Source organism: Rhamphochromis longiceps, linkage group LG4 (genome assembly GCF_057381845.1).
Source record: "Rhamphochromis longiceps isolate RC_006_pf linkage group LG4, R_longiceps_female_GT1.1, whole genome shotgun sequence".
Classification (NCBI taxonomy): domain Eukaryota; kingdom Metazoa; phylum Chordata; class Actinopteri; order Cichliformes; family Cichlidae; genus Rhamphochromis; species Rhamphochromis longiceps.
This window is the reverse complement of record NC_140560.1, coordinates 12801396-12822750: the sequence shown is the minus strand read 5'-3', so window position 1 is coordinate 12822750 and position 21355 is coordinate 12801396. Positions and strand designations below refer to the sequence as shown.

The window sequence follows — 21355 nt, the reverse complement described above, 5'->3', positions numbered from 1 at the left end:
AGCTGGCCAAGGACCACACCCACGCCACAGATATATACATGAGTGCAGGTGGTGATCAGTGCCAAACATGAAATGATGCAGTGACACAGCGTAGGGTCATGTGTTAGTGGCGGGGACAATCATGTGGTTATTGTTCATGTGTCCAACAGCAGAGGGGAAGAAACTGTTCTTGTGGCGAGAGGTTCTGGTGCGAATGGACCGGAGCCTCCTGCCTGAGGGGAGCAGGTCAAACAGACTGTGTCCAGGGTGAGAAGGGTCAGCTGAGATCCGGGCTGCACGCCGCAGTGTCCTGGAGGTGTACAGGTCCTGCAGAGATGGGAGTCTGCAGCCAATCACCTTCTCAGCAGAGCGCACAACACGCTGCAGTCTCTGTTTGTCCCTGATAGTGGCTCCAGCGTACCACACGGTGATGGAGGAGGTGAGGATGGACTCGATGATTGCAGTGTAGAATTGCATCATCATCCGTGTTGGCAGGTTGAATTTCTTCAGCTGCCTCAGGAAGTACATCCTCTGGTGGGCTTTCTTGATGACGGAGGTGATGGTGGGCTCCCACTTCAGGTCCTGGGTGATGGTGGTACCCAGGAAGCGGAATGAGTCCACAGAGGTGATGGGGGTGTCAGTCAGGATGATGGGGGGGAGTGGGGCTGTGTGCTTCCTGAAGTCCACAATAATCTCCACTGTCTTCTGGGCATTCAGCACCAGGTTGTTGTGGCTGCACCAGGACACCAGACGTTCAACCTCCCTCCTGTAGGCAGACTCGTCCCCGTCCGAGATGAGCCCAATGACGGTGGTGTCATCTGCGAACTTGATTAGCTTGACAGACTGGTGGGTGGAGGTGCAGCAGTTGGTGTACAGGGAGAAGAGCAGAGGAGAAAGAACACAGCCCTGAGGGGAGCCGGTGCTGATGGTCCGGGAGTCCGAGACATTCTTTCCCAGCCTCACGTGCTGCTTCCTGTCAGTCAGGAAGTCAGTGATCCACCGGCAGATGGGATCAGGCACATTCATCTGGGAAAGCTTGCCTCGGAGATGGTCTGGAAGGATGGTGTTGAAGGCAGAGCTGAAGTCCACAAACAGGATCCTGGCGTAGGTTCCTGGGGAGTCCAGATGCTGCAGGATGAAGTGTAGGGCCATGTTGATGGCGTCGTCTACAGACCTGTTGGCTCTATATGCAAACTGCAGGGGGTCCAGGAGGGGGGCCGTGAGGGTCTTGAGATGGGAGAGAACTAGGCGCTCAAATGACTTCATGACCACAGATGTCAGAGCCACGGGTCTGTAGTCATTTAGTCCAGTGATCCTAGGTTTCTTGGGGACAGGGATTATGGTAGAGGACTTGAAGCAGGCAGGCACATGACATGCCTGCAGTGAGGAGTTGAAGATGCCAGAAAACACTGGGGCCAGCTCGTTTGCACAGTGTCTGAGGGTGGCAGGAGACACACCGTCTGGGCCGGGAGCTTTCCGAGCATTCAGACTCCTAAACTGCTTCCTCACATCTGCTTCATGAATATGAAGAGTTGTGGTGGGAGGAGGTGGTGTGAAATCCTCTTTTGTGTGGGGTGAGGGGGCGGGTGTTGCAGGTGAACAGTTTGAAGGTGGTGATGGCTCTATGGAGGGGGGAGAGGTGGGGGAATGAGTGTCCAAAGTGCCTCTATTGTTGGGGTCGTTGGAGGTGTGAAGGCTGCCTGATGGCTCGTCAAAACGGCAGTAGAAGTTGTTAAGGGTGTTGGCTAAGAGCAAGTCATCAGTGGAGTGGGGGGTTTTAGGCTTGTAGTTTGTAATATTCCTAAAACCTTTCCACACAGAGGCCGAGTCATTCTCTGAGATCTGCTGCTGCATCTTCTCAGAGTGCTGATGTTTGGCAATGTCCACTTCTTTAGTGAACCTGTACTTGGCCTCTCTGTAGCAGTCCCTGTCTCCGCTTCTGAACGCCTTACTCTTTTCCAGCCACAGCTTTTTGAGTTTAGGAGTAAACCAGGGTTTGTCATTGTTATAACTCACCCTGGTGCGTGATGGCACAATGCTGTCCTCACAGAAGTGGATATAGGAGGTGACAGTGTCCGTCACCGTCCAGCGGAGACAGGAGGCTGAACGGGCCCCTCGGACCCTCCAGCGGAGACAGGAGGCTGAACGGGCCCCTCGGACCCTCCAGCTGACGAGGCGTGAGGCTGGACGGGCCCCTCGGACCCTCCAGCGGAGACAGGTGGCTGAACGGGCCCCTCGGACCCTCCAGCGGAGACGGGCGGCTGAACGGGCCCCTCGGACCCTCCAGCGGAGACAGGAGGCTGAACGGGCCCCTCGGACCCTCCAGCGGAGACGAGGGGGTGCTGGCTGGGCTCACTGGAACCCCCAGCGGACGAGGTAGATGGCGACACGGGAGCCGCGGAGTGCTGGATGAGCTCATCCGAGCTTCCAGCAGGAGCCGATGTAGAGCCAGAGAGAATTGGGACCCCGGGCTCAACGTTAAGCTGGCTAGAAAACAGCACTGCTACGGGGAACTGGGCCAAAGGTTCAGGTGCGAGCTGAGCTGCTGGACACACGGGGACCTGAGCTGCTGGACACACGGGGACCTGAGCTGCTAACGGTGGAGAAGTAAATGACTGCACAGGGGACTGAACTGATGTCTGTAGTAACGGTGGTGGTGAGAGTGGAGTAGGTGGTGAAGTTAATGACTTCACAGGGGAATGAACTAGAGGTAGTGACGGTTGTGGTGCTGGTGGTTGAGTGGGTGACTGTGCTAAAGGAGGCTGCACTGGGGACACTGGAGACTGCACTGGGGAAAGCAGGGCTGCAGGAGGCTGCACTGGGGACACTGGAGACTGCACTGGGGACACTGGAGACTGCACTGGGGACACTGGAGACTGCACTGGGGAAAGCAGAGCTGCAGGAGGCTGCACTGGGGACACTGGAGACTGCACTGGGGACACTGGAGACTGCACTGGGGACTGCAGTGATGGTTGTAGTGGAGGTGTGACGGGTGGAGGAGTGGCTGAAGTGGCTGCGGGTCGGGCGGCTAGTGGCTCAGCTATAGAGCATATTAATGGCAGGGCTATGGGTTGAATGTCTGACTGAGTAGCAGCCTGAATGGCTGGGTGTAGTGATGGTGGTGGAAGGGAAACAGGTGGTAGTGTGGATGACGGAACTAAGGGCGACTGAGTGGCAGACCGAACTGATGACTGAAGCGATGGTAGAGGTGAAAATGGAGCGTGTGGTGGAGTTAATGGCTGTGCTAGCGGGGACACAGGAGATGGAGCTAGCGCTTCTGGCTGGGCAGCTAAGTGAAAAAACACAGCCCCGGAATAAACAGTCCCAAAGTCAGGAAACTCTTGATTGTCCCTTCCACTCACCACAGCTGGCAACTCAGACGTCTCGGGGTCTGGCTGTGGCGGTGGGTGTCGGCGGCGTGAATGCCGTTTTCTTCGGGAAGCCAGAGGTGCGGTGATGGAGGAAACTGGCAACGACGGAGAGATCACGGCCGGCTCCTCATCCTCCGACCACATTGCTGCGAGAAAAGCAGCGGGTGAGTGACAGTCAGAGTGGAGGGTGGATGGAGAGGAGTCCAGTGGCAGCGGCGTGGAAACGTTTCCCGATTGTGGCGGTCGCTGTTGCGGTATGACGAGCTCGCGAGCTTGTACTGTCTCCTTGGCTTTCTGCAGATTGGACAGTAGGCCCGAAAATCCTGAGAGCTCGTGAAGATGGGGATTCCCCTTGAGAATTGCCTCGATGGCGTTTATCCCAATGGACATTGCTTTAATGTCCGAGGCATGGGAAACTCGCTCCCACAGGCTGAAGATGCGGGCCAAATCGCTTTCCCGGGAGGAGCCTGCTGGGTCCATGTCTGTTGACGTCGTACTGTCATGAATCGCTGTGCGGCAGGCAGGAGTTGGACCCAAAATGCAGGACTCACAGACTCGGGGAGGTGAACTCAAAACACAGCTTTATTTGCTGGTAGAACAAACATACAAACTAGACTAAACTGGGAAACCATAAACTAAGAACTCACAGGGAGACACAGGGAGATCCACACACAGCATGAGGGACGACGTCACGCCGAACAGAGGGAGACGCAGACAGAAATACACAGAGGGTTAACGAGGAAAGTGGGAACACACGGGGAACACAGGTGACACTGATAATCGTAACGAGACAGGGCGGGGTGAACTGAACATGACATGTACGGGCGTGAGAGTCACAAAGTAAACAGGAAGTGCACAGAGGTTCAGACAGGAGGAGAGAGAGCACGGGGAAAACACAGACATAACGGGCTGGGGAAACATGAAACAACCACAAAGGGAGACGAGGGCTCATAAATACACAGGGCACACAGGGGGAGGAGAGAGAGCACGGGGAGAACTTGGACATAATGGGCAGGGGAAACATGGAATAAAACATAAGGAGAGACGAGGGCTCACAGATACACAGAGGGGCACACAGGGGGTAAAAGCCATGAAGGGAAAACACTTAGGGAACAACACAACAGGGCAACTCAGAAAACATGGCCTAAATAAGGAACAAAATACAAACATACAAGAAAACTAAGAACACTGGGCCAACATGGCCCAGGACCATGACACATATGCACTTACTCCACACTCAACCAACGTGGAGACAGACATAAAGAGACGCTGTATACACAATCACACTCCCCAAGCGTACTCTAAGAACTGGGTCTAGGTACCCTTGCCCCTGGAGGGGGAAAATGCACCCAGACCCAGGTGGTGTTACCCTTTTTCCCTGCGGTGGGGAGAGGCAGACCGCCCCGACTCCGCAGCAGCAGGGAGGCCCCACATTCCGGACCCCAGTCGGATGGCCAACTCCTCCTCCTGCCCCCCCGCTCCAGCAGGTCGCAGAGAACGGGGGTGAGAGAAGACTCCAAAGCCTTCCTCTGCCCGCTCATATGTAGTGTTGATGCATGTGTGTTCTAAGGTGCATTTAAAACCCAGGAGGGCATGGAGCTACCTGCCAGAGAGCAGCAGGTAAGCGCATAGTCCCTCCTGATAGCCCTAAATTCTCTACGTGTATTTAAAATTGAGAGGTGGGCAACGACGCCAGGGGTGAGGTGCACACCCTGATGGTCTTTTGGAGTCCGTCTAGCGTGCCCACCCCCAAGATCCTATATGTATGTGTTATGAGAGTGTGAGTAATGTGAATGTCTAAGTTGTTAGATAAAATTGTGGCACAAGAAGCCAGAAGGGGACAGAGGGGGGGATGCCTCCCCTGCACCAAGGTGATACACCTTTACCCCAAGGCCCTGCATGTGTGGGTGATTGTGGTGGAGCAGGAAGAGGGAGGCAGCCGGAGATGGGGAGGGAAGGAAGGTGTTAAGGAATATATTCTAAAACACTTCTTCAGTAAAGACTCAGAGAAAAGAAACACACAGAACGTCTCTGAGACTCGCACCTGAGAAACTGCCCCGGAGTCTTTATTTTATACTTCATTGGGTGTGTGTGTGTGTGTGTGTGTGTGTGTGGGGGGGGGGGGGGGGGGGGGGGTCAGAGTGTGGCCCCATAAAATCTTCCCTTAACCTGCTGGTCTCAAAGTCCAGCCAAAAGGCACTTGGACTAAAACAAACATAGCTACGTTAATCCTACCGTAAAACAATAAGACAAGGTACGAACTCTCCCATGCTCCCAGGATGTGGGGGTGAACCAAGCCTGCTAAAAATCACACATCCTGTCACTACACAATTGATTATATGCCTCTAAGTATACATGGTTGAATATTTTCTAATACAAATAACTACATGCAGTATTCTACCATATGCAAACTTATATCACTAAAAGATTATACTGACTACTAAATACAATTTTCCCTTGACAGAAGGGAGGGGCAAAATGTGTTCAAATAAATAAAATGCATGGTTTACATCAGGAATGTCAAATTCATTTTACATCGCAGGCCAGCTTTGATCTCAAGTGGGCTGCACCTCTTAAACTCGCTTTTCATGCCAATGTAAAGAAGTTTAAATGCACATTTAATCCCTCAGATATTTTTAATAATAAAACAGAAGGGCATCTTCAACAGTATGTCTAAATTATTCCAGTGATAAGACAAACATTGCCGTCAACATTACTCTTTGGGCTGAAATTGTAAGAAATACATTTGTAAAATGACAGAAAAAGCACATCAGACTGTCCCGCAATTAAAAACAGAAGGGTTTTTTTTTTTCATTTGTAGAAAATTGTCTTTTTTTCTACTAAATGTTTCTGTGGACCTACTGCTGTGCTCTCCCTCTGGCCACTTCCTCTGGGAAGTTTAGTTTAGAGCTTTGTTTGTTAGTAGTTTCGTCTCTGTGTATCATACAGTAGTGCTTCCAAGCTGTGCTGGAAGTCTGACATATATAAATCTACAAAATAACAATCAGAGGTATATTATTTGTAATTTGTAATTATTCTAGACTAGTGTATAAAAATTATTACCACAATTAGATGAAAAATAGATGATTAGATGATAAAGTAATCATATGATAAAATGTAGCTGTTAAAATTGTCAGTTATGTGTATTTGCTCTGACCTTTAATGAAGGTGCTAAATGGGAACCTACTTGAGCTGGTGATAACTATTTTTAGCTAGTTGAAATCAGTCTTTAATGATGGTTAAGTTTGATTGATTGGAATCTCTCAAGCTCTCAGATCATTTTTCTAAGACCCCCATGCCTGCTTTATAAGTATGGGGCGCCGTTTGTAAAGTGAAACATGCTGAAATTAACGGCAACATTTTTCCACATTTAGCTCAAAACAAGTCATTTTTTACAACATTTAGTAAAATATTAGTAACTTTTCATATTTAAAACAGAATTTGAAATGTTAAATCTAAATGTTAAATGTTAAATCTAAATATTATATTAACATCTAAATGTTAAATGGTAAATCTAAATATTATATTTAAATCTATATCTAAATGTTAAATCTAAATGCTAAATGTTAAATGTTAAATCTAAATGTTTAGGCTAACATGCAAATTTATTGCACTGATCAGCGGAAATACCAAAATAAAAGCTTTCCGAAAACCTCCGGTGCAAAAGTGTGCCGGTAGTGGTCAGACACGTTCTCACTCCCAAAGCGTAATAATTTTCGCTAGGTGACAAATTGTCAACATTTTATGCTTTCGGGTACCCAACACGTTCCTAAATGACGGCATCGGAAAAAGGAGAGCACATGAGAACCGTTTGGACTCAATCTACACATGTTCGTTCATTTTCTAAAAATCGCTTTGGAAAACACTATTTTACGTCATTTAACTGCTAGTAAAGTTATAGTTAGGGATAAGTTTGGTTTAGGGCTGGAACACATGGCTGGAACGTCTATTATGGCGGGACCGTCATTCCACTGGAATTCAGCCATAACCAGACCATGAGAAAGCACGTCCGGCGATTTAGCTGAAAACATCGGAAGATCCGTTTTGTCGGCCATCCAAAGGTTCAGCAGTAGTGCACTCTTAGCAGCTGCAGTCTCCACTTCACAATCGCTGCAGCGCATGTCCAGCAAAATCGCTGGACATGTTCGTAGGCAAGAAGTGAAGCAGCTCATGGCGGGGAGAAGTGAGGGGGGGAGCAGACACAATTTTGCACCGGAGGTTTTCGGGAAGCTTTTATTTCGGTATTTCCGTTGATCTGTACAATAAATTTGCATATTAGCCTAAACATTTAGGTTTAACATTTAACATTTAGCATTTAGATTTAACATTTAGATTTAGATTTAGATTTAACATTTAACATTTAGATTTAAATATAATATTTAGATTTAACATTTAACATTTAGATTTAAATATAATATTTAGATTTAACATTTAACATTTAGATTTAAATATAATATTTAGATTTAACATTTAACATTTAGATTTAAATATAATATTTAGATTTAACATTTAACATTTAGATTGAATATTTAACATTTAGATTTAACATTTCAAATTCTGTTTTAAATATGAAAAGTTACTAATATTTTACTAAATGTTGTAAAAAATGACTTGTTTTGAGCTAAATGTGGAAAAATGTTGCCGTTAATTTCAGCATGTTTCACTTTACAAACGGCACCCCATATATAAGTACATCATGTGAATGAGACTGATGCAGGCCTCAACTGGACTGGTTGATGGTGAACGTGCGTCCCGTCCTGAAGTAGTTCTCTATTTCCTCCAGCGAGCGCTTGCGAGTCTCTGGGATGCACACAGCATTGAAGAGCAGAGAGACGACGCACACCACCGTGAAAAGCAGGTAGGGCGCATACAGGCCGTACGTGTCCACTAAGTGTGTGAAGCCGTGCGTGAGCCCGAAGGCCGTCAGCCAGCTGATGGTGACACACACACCAGAAGCTTTACCCCTGGCAGCCAGTGGAAGCACCTCTGACATTAGCAGCCATGTGATTGGGCCCCATCCCATGGCGTATCCTAGGAGACAACCAACAATGTGATAATAAAGCTAACAGCCCACATTAAAGAAGATGACATCATGAGACAATGAAAGCAGCAGACGCCCTTTGTCAGGCACAGTCACAGCACAGAGACAGCATATTTTAGGATGTTCAGACTGGGACATTTCTTTAAGGTGTGATTAACGACGTCTGAAAACAAAACCCCTGAAGGGAAGAAGCACGCTAATGTTGCAGCATGCTAATGCTACAACATGTAAATCATTGGGGGTTTTCTCAGCTGAGCAGGTGTGACAACATATTTGTCCATCATATTTTTATGAGGATATAATGTTGACACGTCATAGTCTGTTAATGAGGCTCCAACAGCGAAATATAACAGAGCTGATGATTTAACACCTCTGATGTAATTTACACAAAGCACATGCCTGACAGGTTACTAAGTTTCTCCTCTACAACCCATAAAAGTATACATGTGTTTGTTTAAATGCTAACTTAATTGTTTATGGCGTTTGTTACCAAACAGTAATCTCTGCTGCTGAAAAATAAAGCTGATGCTTAAGTGTTAAAACCTGCAGTTCCTTAAATGACCACTTGAGGCTGACACTAGAAAAACAACGACCTAAAAACCCCAAACTGCTCAAGTCCATCTTTGATATACAGTCATTGGCGCCGCCATAGCAAATTCAACCATATTGGCAGAACAGATTTTCAGGTACTTTCACTGTATAATCTTACAGATAATATGACTTTCTGCATGGTCGAGTTTTTAACACTGATAAGCAGTCTACGTCTGTGTGACGCACTCAAATACTTTATGGATGCAGCTTCCCCCTTGGCACCTCTCACTACCACGTCACTGACTGCCAGAAACAAATAATTAAATATCTGTTGCTTTCAGAACTCACCAAATATAAACACCACGGTACAAATGATCGGCAAGACGCTCCCTGCAGTTTGGGCATTGCTCATAAAAGTGCTTCCAAAGTCATTGTGGGAGGTGTAGTCCGGAGCGGTGTGGTTTGGAGGAGCAGGGCCAGGAGGGCAAGGTGTGGTGTGAGAAACCATGGTGAGAGTCAGAGAGGACAAAAACATCAGCATGCTCGATGTGTACAGCAGAGCCTTGCGTCCTGCTTTGTCCATCAGAAAAGCTGCCACGGCAATAGAGCCGAGGCGCACCAAACCCACGATGGCAGCATCATACCTGGCAGATACAGAAACACAGATATGGAGTTTAAAGACGAACTCGACGTGTTTCGTGATTATTCTTGAGTTTCAAAGTCAATTTAAATGATTAATTAGATGTATCATTTGTGTTATTATCATTAAAGCACAAAAGGCTAAAAACAATAAAATCCACATGGGAAATAAACCACCAACCTGGGTAGCAGGGGGACATTGCTCTTTTTAAAGATGGGCTCCAGGTAAACCAGGATTGGTGTGATGCCTGTCATCTGCTGCAGGAAACGCATCCCCACTGAGATCAGGATTGGCTTGTAGTAGGTTGGTGTTCCCAGCTGAGACCATGTGATTTTGGGCTGTGTGTCGATGCTGTGCTGCATTAATGGAGTTACAACAAATGTGTTAATGTCTATGAACCCTGTAGGATGTATACTGAGGTGTCTCATATTCATCTCCAATGAAACCCAGTAAATCAACTGCTTGCCTATTTACCTGTATGGCAAGGAGCTCAGTCTGGACGTCATACTGATTTCCCCTGAGCCAGCGGAGCACCCTCTCAGCATGCTGCTGCCGGCCCATTGAGAGGAGCCTTCTGGGGGAGGAGGGCATGAACGCCAGCAGCACAACCATCAACACAGCTGGCACCTCGCCTGCCACAGCCAGCCACCTCCATGGCACCACCAGACCTGTCCATTGTATACAAAAAAAAAGAGAGGCAGTTTCTTTTTTAAGATACACCACTTAAAACATCACAACACGGTTTTATATGAGAATACCATTAAAAGCAAGAAAAGTAAGATGCACAACCAATTTTAGCAAAGACAGCTAACTATGTATAAAGCTGGCATAACTAGGTATGCACCAGCACTGGTTTGTTCCTACCAAGAGCGTAGAGCGCCAGGGCCCCAATTACAGCTGTGATCTGAGGGCAGGAGCCAAGAGCTCCTCTCACTTTTTGGTGGGAGATCTCTGAGATGTAAACCTGCAAACACACATAATATCACAGTTGCATAAAGTCAACTAGTACAAATTCAGAGAGTAAGTCAAAAGATGCCAGTAGTGTCTCCAAAAAGCAACTCAACTACACTGAGATGACTCACAAAGACGGTACAAGCACACCTGCTAAATAAGTTATTCAACATAAAAGGAATTCTGGAATTCATGTAAAGTTCACATGTAATTTGTGTTACGTAAAATGTAAAATATTCAGTGAAATTTACTTGACTGATATACATTCAGTTTATATCAAGTGCATAAAGTTTAAGTGTTTAATTAAATATGTAAGAGAAGAGAAGAGGCGCTTACCATTATAATAGTTACATCTAGTTTCTTTAGCATGTGGAAATTCTCAAAGTTGTTTTAGCTCATGCATCCATGCTCTGTGGGTCTAGGTGAGATTCAGTACTCCATTTTTTTAACTTAACAATATTTCCAGCTTTACAGGACACTAGATTTTTCCTTCCTGACAAACCTGTTTGCTCTGATGATGCAAATTTACTTTAAGCTCACTTGTCTTTTCAGTTCTGCACTTGTCATAAAAGTAACCAATGGTGTAGCTTATCCCATTAATGAGGGACATGTTAGACAAACTATGTTCATGCTTTCTCACACATGATTTATTCATTTTAGTGACTGTCTATCTAGTTTTAATGCAGTGTTTTTAAAACTGGATGAATTAACTGCAATCTCTTAATACTTTTCTGGGAACACTGAACACTTTTGTCAACATTTTTATAGGATGCTGTAGTCAGGTATCCATATACGTATTAGGGACTCAGAGAATACAAAAAATTATAATAACCATGGTTACCTACAGGAATGGATGCTGCAGTCATCCCTGCGGCAACGCCAGTTAGGAAACGGCCGACCTGGAGCATGGACAAGTTTATAGCTCCTCCCATCAGCATGTACCTGAGACACACATACACAGTTTATTCATTCAAAATAAATAATCTAGGGATATAGAGTATGTTTGGGGAGTGCGACTGTCTGTGCAGTGTCTATTTGTGTCTGTCTACACGTTGGGTGAGTGCCGAGTATTTGGTTGTGCATATGGGGTGGGAATGCACGTCTGTGTCCGCGTGTGCCTGTTCGTCTGTGTCTATATGTCAGGTTGGGTCTTAGACTCAACCTCTCTGGGTACATCTCAGGCCCTCTAAAGTACGGAGGCCTATCTCCCCTCACCACACTCCCTGCCGGTGGCTGATGCCCTCAGACGTTGGTGTGTTGGTGGTCCTTGTCGTCTGGGGCTGGGCGCTCATGTATGTACCGGCTCACTCCTGGTGGCCGATTGGCGGGGCCGGGCGCCTGTGGCCCGGCTGGGCTCCTTCCGGGGGGTGGGATGCCCTCAGGCCTCTGGCCTCTGGGCCTGAAGCTCGGTCCTCTCTGGCACAGCTGGCTGCCGGCAGAGCCCGCAGGCACGCCACTGCAACCCCCTCTGGCCTCTGCTCCGTAGCTGCGGGGTGACCTCTCCTTTGGGGCTCTACTCAGCTCTTCCCAGGAGGGTGGCGCGGTCCCCCCCCCCCCCCCCCCCCCCTTTGGTGGTCCTCCTCGGGTCCTTGTACTCTGGGGCCTCTGGATATCTGGGGCCTGGATCTCCTCCATACCTGCTTCATACTCTGGTGGACGGGGCTGTGGCTCCCCACACTCCCTAGCAGATCGTTACATGGAGAAACCGTCGGAATACAAGCATGCTGATCCACACAGGTGTGCACACAGGTGTACACACGGGTGTTCACAGACTCGGACTACACCTTTCTGGGCTGCTGCCTCAAAGCACATTGTGCGCTGTCTATCTTGCGTGCTGCACAATATCATTTATTATTTAGTATCTACTGTTATCTACTGCTAGCTAGTTTATTGTGATGGTGCTGGTTTTATTATGTTGCTCTTTGTTGTTTGCTTTCTCTTCTGTTTTTTTTCTCCATACAGGTGATCCAGGTGTTTTGTTTGTTTTGTTTTGTTTTGTTTTGTTTTGTTTTGTTTTGTTTTGTTTTGTTTCTTTCTTCCCCCCCCTTCTCACTGTCTCTTCTCCCCTTTGGTTTTCTTTCTCTCCCTCTCTTTCTTTCATTCTTTCTCCCTGTCCTATCCCCCAGTCATGTCTGTCCCGTTTGTAGCAACTGAAAAAAAATTAAAATTCATACTTATAATAAAAGTCAATCAAATGGACCAATATGGCAAGGCCATGATGATCCACTTGGTAAAATAAATCCGCTTGGCATCTTTCTTGGCCTTAAGACAACAATTCTGATGGCTAAAGATCCAAACAGGACACAAATAAATAAATAAATAAATAAATAAATAAATAAATAAATAGTCTACAGTGTAATATTCATGAAACACATCACCAGGTGCAACTTTGCAGACCTAAGCAGTGCTGCCAAGACAAGAAGATTACTCCTGGCAATCCTTCCAAATAAGCCATCATTTTTCAGCCCTGCTCATTTAACATGCTGACTGAGGCCTGTCTGAGGTTTAGCTCTTGGGTTTTTTGCAGTTTCTCTGAGCAGTGGAGTTAATCTGCTGAGACATTCACTCCTGGGATGGTTGTGGCATTGTGTTCTTCTTCTTCTGCTTTCATAGAGGTGTTCCAATCTTTCATCTCCGTAATATTAACCGTCTTCGTCCCTCACTCACACCACACAGTACCACCGTACTTGTCAATGCTCTTGTCACATCTCGTCTGGGTTACTGTAATTCTCTTCTCTATGGTCTACCTCATAAATCCCTCCATAAATTGCAGTTAGTTCAAAATACAGCTGCTCGTATTATTTTCAGAACTAGATCCACTGAACATATAACACCTGTTCTTAAACAGCTCCATTGGCTCCCAGTTCATCCCAGTTTAGTGCATTATGTGCTTTCAGTGGTATTTTAGGTTTTTAAATGTTTATTAAAGTTTGGATGTCATAGCATCAAAGTACAGAATTTAGAAATAAATGATCTACTTACACAATATTACCAATGTTATAATATATGCTATAATCTTCCTCTTGTTCTGCTGTCATACTATTTATATTTTATTCCTGCACAGTTTGTGTGGAGCACTCACAATTTTGTTGTATGTGTACTATGATAACAGAGCATTTCTATTTTTTCTATTCTGTTCTATGCAAATCTGTCTGTTAAAAGTGTTAAAGAGGGCTTCGTGTTGTGTATGCTGTGACTGAGACCAACCCGAGAGTTGTGGGCAACGCCGACATCATAATACTCAGCTTTCGTCCAATCATGTCATTGAGCAGTATGGCCCCTAGCCCCCCGGCTGCAGCACCTAGGGAGTAGATAGATCCGAACCAGGCGGCCTGCTCGGTGTTCATCCTGAGCCGAGGGTCGGCGTCGGGACTCTGGAAATATGGCAGCACGGGAGATGGGTAGACAAGGGAGTAACCAGAGTTGAAGTTCCCCAGGACCGCTGCAAATGCGGCCAGGTACAGTCCAGAGTTTTTAATCTAAGACAAAGAGGTGTGGACACGTTCAAACACAAGATCAACTGCACATATATAGTTGAAACTGATCTGGATGTTCAGTGAATCAATGATAGGTGTGGAAGTGTCTGAGAGGTTTGTCATCCCAAATAAATTAAAAATCAGCATGTTGTCCAGAGAGTAGATATAAAGGGGGGGGGGATTATATATAATAATAAAAATAATATAATATTAATATAAATAATAATGAATAATGAAAAATATATCTAATATTTAAAAACTATATTTGTTTGGTTGATGTTTTGAGTTTCAAAGATAAATGAAGGATGAGATTATTGCCTGCATGACTGGTGACAGTTCTTCTATTGACAGTAGAATAACTAGAAAGCAGTATTGTGGAAACTATTTTAGATTGAGCGTCTCACAAAATACAGATGGAAGGAGTTTAGGTATAGGAAAACAAACCTATGTGAAGCAGTTTGGTTAATTAAAAGTCACATACCAGTAAGAGTTGCAACTCAGCTGGATTTTTGGGAAGAAAAGTGACCACATGAAACAAAAGGGTTGAAAAGCAGAAAATGAAAGCTTTGGTATTCAGTTATCATCAATCAGGCCCCTGCCATACAAAAATGGGACACTGAGCCAAACCCATCTGGCTCATATCTGTCCTGCACACGTTGCTGCAGGATGGATCGGGCGATGAGGGGGAGTCATCCATGTGTGCACATGTATAAGATATCTTGAGTCTGAGTTCTTTTGCCTTCAACAATTCTCTCTTCACAGACCATGACAGAAAAGGGAGGTGGGAAGTGATGAGTTAACTTACAGAAGAGAAGTCACGCACAGATTTGTGTATTTTCTGTATTTAAATGTGCAAAAATAGCAAAAAGTAATCAAACCAGTTGAACTTAGTTAACGAAAGTTCTGTGGTGTTTTCCAGAAGTGGAGGAAAAAAATTCAAAACAAGAAACTCTGGATTCACCTTGAAATATTCTCGAGTAATCAGTTAAGAAAGTGACATAAAGCAAGTTGTCTGGAGTTCACAAGCTTCTTGACTTCTGTTTCATTTTCCTGTTGAGGTCATCCTAAAATGCAACACTGCAGTCAGACAAACAAAGCTATGAGCGGTTTGCTTGGAATGGAGAAATCAACATTTCGGCAATGAGCAAATCAAAGTCAGAGGATGGGATGTTTGTGTTGCTCATTGAAAGTTAAATCAGTATAGTAACAGGTGGGATTTCTTTCACTCAGGCCAAGTTTTCATTTATCATCAGAGTTTTGAATCACACTGTAAAATAAATCATGCTTTTTATTTTTCACACATGTCAACTTTACCGTCAAACAAAGAAAGATTTGGACTGTTAACCGTCAGGCTGCAGATAGACATCTCCATTCAGCTGCTGCACTGAACGGTTAGTTTATTCACATAATTTGCATAAACTCAGAGTTTAAAACAGCTCGACACCCACACTATAAACACAGCTTAAAAATACTGTCTGTCTGAAATGAGAAATGAGTTAGACCATAAACAAAGTGATGTAGACATGATCTTATTTCTGCATTAAATCTTTTAAGCTTATAGGATTTCAAATGACAATCAGTGAGCTCAGACCTGGGATGTTGATTGTCTTGGCAGCAGTGGAGTCACTTCATCCATGTTTGCTTTATGGGAGGTTTTTATAACTGGACTCAAGATTCTGACCGTTGATGATCCTCCACACGAAAGAAACTGAAGTTGTTGTTTAAAAGAAAAAAAAACAGATACAAAAATCCGCAAAAGCACCGTGTGATAAAACGTTATCACAGTGTGCCTAAATACACTGCCCAGCTTTCAACAAAGGACTTAAAAAAACAACAAAACAAACCTAAAAGGAGACGAAAAGGGCTGAATAAAAGTACAGCCAAGTCTGTTTAAAAAAGAGTACGGCACAGCATCTAGTCTGATCAAAGCATTATCTCGATCTTCTGGTGGCCAATGAGCCCGTGTAGGGCTTTCCAGGGTGAGACAATGAAATGACAAAGGCACTGACGCTGCATGTGGGACTTGTGGGAGGTCAGAATGAAAGCGAAAGTAAAACCTCTGTTTGCACTAGACTTTCACATGTGGAAAACAGTGTAACTTTTGATGGAACACTTCACTTTAACATGAGCGTGTATTTAAAGTAGCATATTGGCATCAATGCAATGAGATTCTCCATGTTTAGCACTGCGGATTAAAGCTGCAGTGTTGCAACTGAGTCATAAGAATTAAAGCAGAAGGGAGGGCTCTGCAAAAGGATTCCTGGATTGGGTCATTTGCACAAAAAGCAGAAGATGAAGAGAGCCAGATCCCCCCAGGCAGAATCAAGGGGAAGAAGAAAGTACAAGCTGCTTCTCCCTCAGCCCACACATCATGAGTTTTACAGCTACATACACAGACAAGTTCACACATAAAAGCCTGCGAACTTACTTCAGTTAACCAAAATATGTTTTTATGAGAATATATTTTGAGATTGCTGTGTTTTGAGGAAGTTCATGAAAGCTTTTAATAAATCTAAACTTCATATCCAAAGCTGAATGACCATTTCCAGCACTTTAAATAAAAATAAATGTGCTTTTATAATAACACACTTAATAAATATTGTGTATCCGATTATTGCGGGCACTTCATTTCTCTTTTGTGTTTATTAATTTGTATTTGACAGTGAAAGAGGGAGAAAGACAGAAGCAGAGCACCCGCTGAAGCCATCTGCATTTCCTCCCAGCTCCCCAGTGATTTTGTGGAAAGTGTTGTTTTCACATAGTGTGTTTCAAGACCAACCCTTTTCAGCTATGTCGTTCTCTTCTCCTTCAACTACACATTCCCAGACAAAGACTGACAGCTTGCATCTATCCTTGCTCCACTGCCCAGCACCATGTGCAGCTTCGTGGTGGGCATCTGGATGCAGGTCCTGGTTTACACGCTTCTGCTGCAGCTTCAGACTGCAAAGGTGCAGGGATTTGATCCAGTTTCCCAGAAACTCCAACGACTTAATGAGCAGGTCAGTCCCTTATTACCTATATTGCAAATAATATACAGTAGTACTTATTGTAGTATCATAAACTCACATTTTTACTTGCCTTTGCATGCATGCGGCTTATTTTAAATGACTTTTTATGTGCTAGTTATATCCTATGCTAACTCAAATCCATCCCTGTTCACTAGTCACAAAAGCTGTGGTACTACCATTTCAATATGGCCACAAATGTTCTTGTTTTCAAAGAATCAGGGCTGTTCTGAAGGTAAAGGAGCTGGGCCCATAGGGAGGTCTCCACACAATCTGAAAATCATCATAATTTTCAGCTGATCCAAAAAAGTTTGGTTTGAAATATAGGACTATAGCCATATGACCAAAAATAAATCAAAATCAAAATAACACCTCACTTGTGAAATGTTCTTCCATGTTAGTTTTGGCATTTCTTTCATTGCAGCATCAAAAAGCATCATTGCGGAATTTGACATTTTTGTACAGGAATGACTCAGCATCACAGCAACAGTCACCTCAAGGTGCTTTACTGTATAGTGCAAGGTAAAGACCCTAAAATAACACAGATGACCACTTATGTGCAAGAACTTGGCAACAGCGGGAAGGAAAAACTCACCTTTAAGAAAGAAACAGAACCAGGCTCAGGACCGAGCAGCAATCTGCTGCGAGTAGTTGGGGGTGAATGTTGTTGAATAAATGCACGAGAGGGTTAAAAAAGAAACACAAACATTTGCTTTTTATTAGTTTGTTTACTTTTTATGTGACACTATCAGATTAAAGTTGAATATCTGTTTCGCAATACTGTTTCTCTTCTGCTGTCATACATGTTATTAGTCATGCTGTAAAAGCACTGAAATCATGGAAAATCTCTTGCAGCACCCGATGATCAGTTGTCACGACCATGTGACACGTGTTTTTCAGTATTTACTGGAGATTTTCAGTATTTTCCTGACCTTGAGGTCAGAGAGCAAACATCTGCAGGAAGACTCATGAAAACGTTTTTTTCCCTGATAGTTCCAACAGTTCCAGGCTTTGACTCGAGCCCGTTTGAACATGCTGGCCCTGAACCAGAACAGGAGTTCCTTGCAGGCGCTAAAGCGGCGTGTTCAAGGCCTGAACGACCATTACCACCATGTATCACAGGACCTGGAACACCTAAAGCAAAGCACAACACAGGAGATAGAGGATCTCAGGTCAGAGCAACCAGGGGTAAATGTTCTGTTCAGGGAGACTGGAAGGGCTGCACTGAGAAGTAATATTAGTTTTGAACTGTAATTTCTCAGGTCATTCAGCTATTTACATGCCATACATGATAAAATGTAGCAGTTCATCCTTAGTCTGATGCTAAAAGCTGGATTTGAGAAGCAAGAACACAAGAATACCTAATCAAATATTTTCTCACACTGTCACCACAGGGAGACAAACAGGAAGCTTGAGAAGAAGAATAAGCGGCTGATGGGTCGCCTGACTTCAATGGAAAGAAAGTTAAGGGAGAACTGCCACCAGACTGAAAAAATGACAGCCGATCCTGATCAGGACTTCTTCGACCTCACTCTAGAGCTCCGAAGTCAAGAGGAGAGACTGGCTGCTCTTCAAATCCAGCGTGATGAGTTGCTGATTGGACTAAAAGGGTTGCTGGAATCCCTGAAAAACCAGGCAACACGTTTGGTCCAACTCGAGGGCCGGCTCAGTGAAGTCCTAGACGGGAATGGAAGGCAGAAGATGGGAGAGCCTGTTAGCTCCAACATCACACCTCAGGAATACAATGAACCATGCAGAAGAGGTCAGACAAATAGAGGAGGAAAGCGTAGAAGGATTCTGGAAGGACATATCCAACCCAGAGTGCAAGAAAGCAGCCAAATCCAGACGGACACTGATCATGAAACTAAGCCAGACCAACTCCATGCAGCAAGGCAGCCTAAACATTCAAAAGCTCAGATGCCAGAGTCTTATCTACAAATACAAGTCCAAAAGGAAAATCCTAAAACACATCCAGACCCTTCGCAGCCCCAGGTCCAGATCCAAACTTGGGCACAGACACAGCCCTATCCTTCCCAGCATCAGCATCAGCTAACTCTCCCCAGCATCAACACCACCCACCAGGCTCTGTCTCAATTGCAGGGCCAGACTGATCCCCAAGTACAGCAACCATCCCATTCCCATTCACATCCTGAGGAAACCCCACATTTACAAGACCCCGAACAGCATTCTAGGATGCTGCCCCGTGTTCCAAACCATTATACACCAGAAGACATACAGAACAGGACCAGTCCGGAGGCTCTTCGGCCTTATAAGCCAAGTGTTAGTGGATGGGATGAAGGAGAGGAGGACAAAAGGCACACGATGATTCATAACTTTCTGCAAATTCCTCTCAAGCACAAGATCCCAGCACAGCCAATTCCTAAGAGGGATGCAACCAGTAAGTAAAGTATCTACTCAGATACTGAAAAAGTCAAAGAAAGAAACATTTCAAAATTGTATCATGTTATCATCGAGTGAAAAGCATCACATTTACTGTTTATAGATTTGCGTAAACCCTCTTTTATCTTTCATGTACTGCCTCTCATGCAACTGTTTTTGCTGTTTAGCTCAGTTTGATGTTGCATTCATACAACATTTTAGCTTTTCCATGCACTGTTCAGTTTGTTCATGTGTATGTGTTGGCACCATGTTTAGATGAATTCGAATGCGTCTTCTTTCTCTGTCTGCAGTTTGTAACGTGGACTCCATGGTGCTGTTCCCCTCGGCCTCAGCAGAAAACTATGTCACCTTCTCCCTGAGTCTACCAGCTCTTCTTGAACTCTCTCTGTGCCTGTGGCTTCGTGTGGAGACACCACATATTGGCACGCTGCTCTCCTATGCCACCGATGACAGTGACAATCAGTTAGTTCTTTACGGACATAGGTCCTCGTCTTCGTCTACACCCTTTTCTGTTTCTTCTCCATCCTCACCTTCTTCCTCACCCTCTCTGGACTTTGTCATTAGAGACCCCGTGTATCGTCGTCTCCAGGTGTCACCGCTTCTGGACACTCACTGGCATCATGTCTGTGTCCTTTGGTCCTCTATCCACGGTCGATTCTGGCACTACAATGACCACCTCCTCGCCTCCTCAGGCTCTGACTTCAGGAAGGGCTGGGAGGTTCCCGGAGGTGGATCTGTGGTGCTGGGACAGGAGCAGGACTCTGTTGGTGGAGGGTTTGATCCTGCAGAGGGTTTTGCTGGGCAAATGGCTGGGTTCAGGTTATGGAACCGGGTGCTTAGCCCATCAGAGGTAGAAGGAGTAGTGGCAGGAAGAGGTGTGCCCAGAGGAGTGGTGCTTGGCATGGAGGATATAAAGGAGGTGCATGGGGCGGTGCATCATGTGGCCTGTGATTGTTTAGAGTACTGTGGCTGATGATCTAATCAAGGAAAAAAGCAGTGATCATTTAAGCAATTTCTTTTCTTTTTTTGTGTAAAGTTTATGTCTGTGAATGTAAACACTACCGTGCTATCAGTTTCTACTTTAACTACAGCACTTATAGAAGTATTATTATTCGTGGACTCTGTAGCAGGGTCAAGCCTGAGACCAGGACAGCTGGAGAATGCCAGAATCCACTCTATGTGATAATAATCATAGCTACACAAATATAAAGGATGCTTTGATAAAGATTTCAAAGTATTCTTACTGAAACAAACTATAATATAATTATAATGTTAAAACTACTTTCAAAACTAGCGTTATAATAGCGAGTGCCGCAAACTAACTAAGAGACTGTAACTAAGTTTATATGCCTACTCACGCCTGCTGCCTTTGCTGTGTTACTCTAAAATTAAAATCTATACACAGTATGATACATGCTACACATATAATTATTACTTATTACTATTTACCTTGTTTCTTGCCTGTTTTTCTAATAGCCAATGTATCAAGCAAACTGAACTTTAGCAGCTTATGTGAATATCAATAATGTTCTTATGAATAAAAACTCTCCGCTCTCCATGACTCTCCATGAATCCAATGCTTTCCCTCTGCAAGTGCAAGTCACATTGTTATAGCTAAATCAAATGAAACAATGAAGCTTATGGTATTTCACAAACTGATACCCTTTTCATTAGCAATTCTTTTATGCCCCTATTCCTTATTAATTACTTTTTAGCTTTATGTATTTTTAAAATCTTCTTATTTATTTTCCTTTGTTTTCCATGTGGAAAAAATTTGAGTGACAGTTTTTCAGGTTCATCAAAACTATTTACATTACATGTAAGTTTGAAATAATTGTAGTGCAGAAAAAATTGATAAAAAGGAACTGATATGCTTGGAGGTATGCAGGATTTTAAAATCTCGAACTGGTTCTTGATTCAAAACAATTTTTTGCATCTTACCCCTTTACCACTGCACAGGT

At 44.6% G+C, this 21355-nt stretch overlaps 2 protein-coding genes across 2 annotated transcripts; one reads left to right on the top strand and one right to left on the bottom strand.

Moving 5' to 3' along the window:
- Positions 1–8009: 8009 nt before the first annotated feature.
- slc2a6 (solute carrier family 2 member 6) lies at positions 8010–15696 on the bottom strand. The gene is made up of 8 exons (XM_085405129.1): positions 15581–15696; positions 13721–13992; positions 11359–11455; positions 10427–10526; positions 10037–10230; positions 9743–9918; positions 9271–9566; positions 8010–8381 (listed from the first exon to the last, which is right to left on the bottom strand). Exons 1-8 carry the CDS (start codon positions 15623–15625, stop codon positions 8071–8073), a joined length of 1491 nt encoding a protein of 496 aa, XP_085261255.1. The 5' UTR covers positions 15626–15696; the 3' UTR covers positions 8010–8070.
- A 1166-nt stretch (positions 15697–16862) lies between these two features.
- ptx4 (pentraxin 4, long) lies at positions 16863–20367 on the top strand. The gene is made up of 4 exons (XM_085405042.1): positions 16863–16988; positions 17988–18166; positions 18389–19392; positions 19685–20367. Exons 1-4 carry the CDS (start codon positions 16863–16865, stop codon positions 20365–20367), a joined length of 1992 nt encoding a protein of 663 aa, XP_085261168.1.
- The last annotated feature ends 988 nt before the right edge of the window (positions 20368–21355 follow it).

Bases quoted from the DNA above. Each gene is read 5' to 3' on its own strand.
- slc2a6 (XM_085405129.1), bottom strand. From the start codon at position 15,625: ATGGATGAAGTGACTCCACTGCTGCCAAGACAATCAACATCCCAG. The intron at 11,456-13,720 runs GTTGGTCTCAGT...TGTGTGTCTCAG, and splicing joins GCGTTGCCCACAACTCTCGG to GTACATGCTGATGGGAGGAG. The intron at 9,567-9,742 runs GTTGGTGGTTTA...TGTATCTGCCAG, and splicing joins AATGTCCCCCTGCTACCCAG to GTATGATGCTGCCATCGTGG.
- ptx4 (XM_085405042.1), top strand. From the start codon at position 16,863: ATGTGCAGCTTCGTGGTGGGCATCTGGATGCAGGTCCTGGTTTACACG. The intron at 18,167-18,388 runs GTCAGAGCAACC...CTGTCACCACAG, and splicing joins CAGGAGATAGAGGATCTCAG to GGAGACAAACAGGAAGCTTG. The intron at 19,393-19,684 runs GTAAGTAAAGTA...CTCTGTCTGCAG, and splicing joins TCCTAAGAGGGATGCAACCA to TTTGTAACGTGGACTCCATG.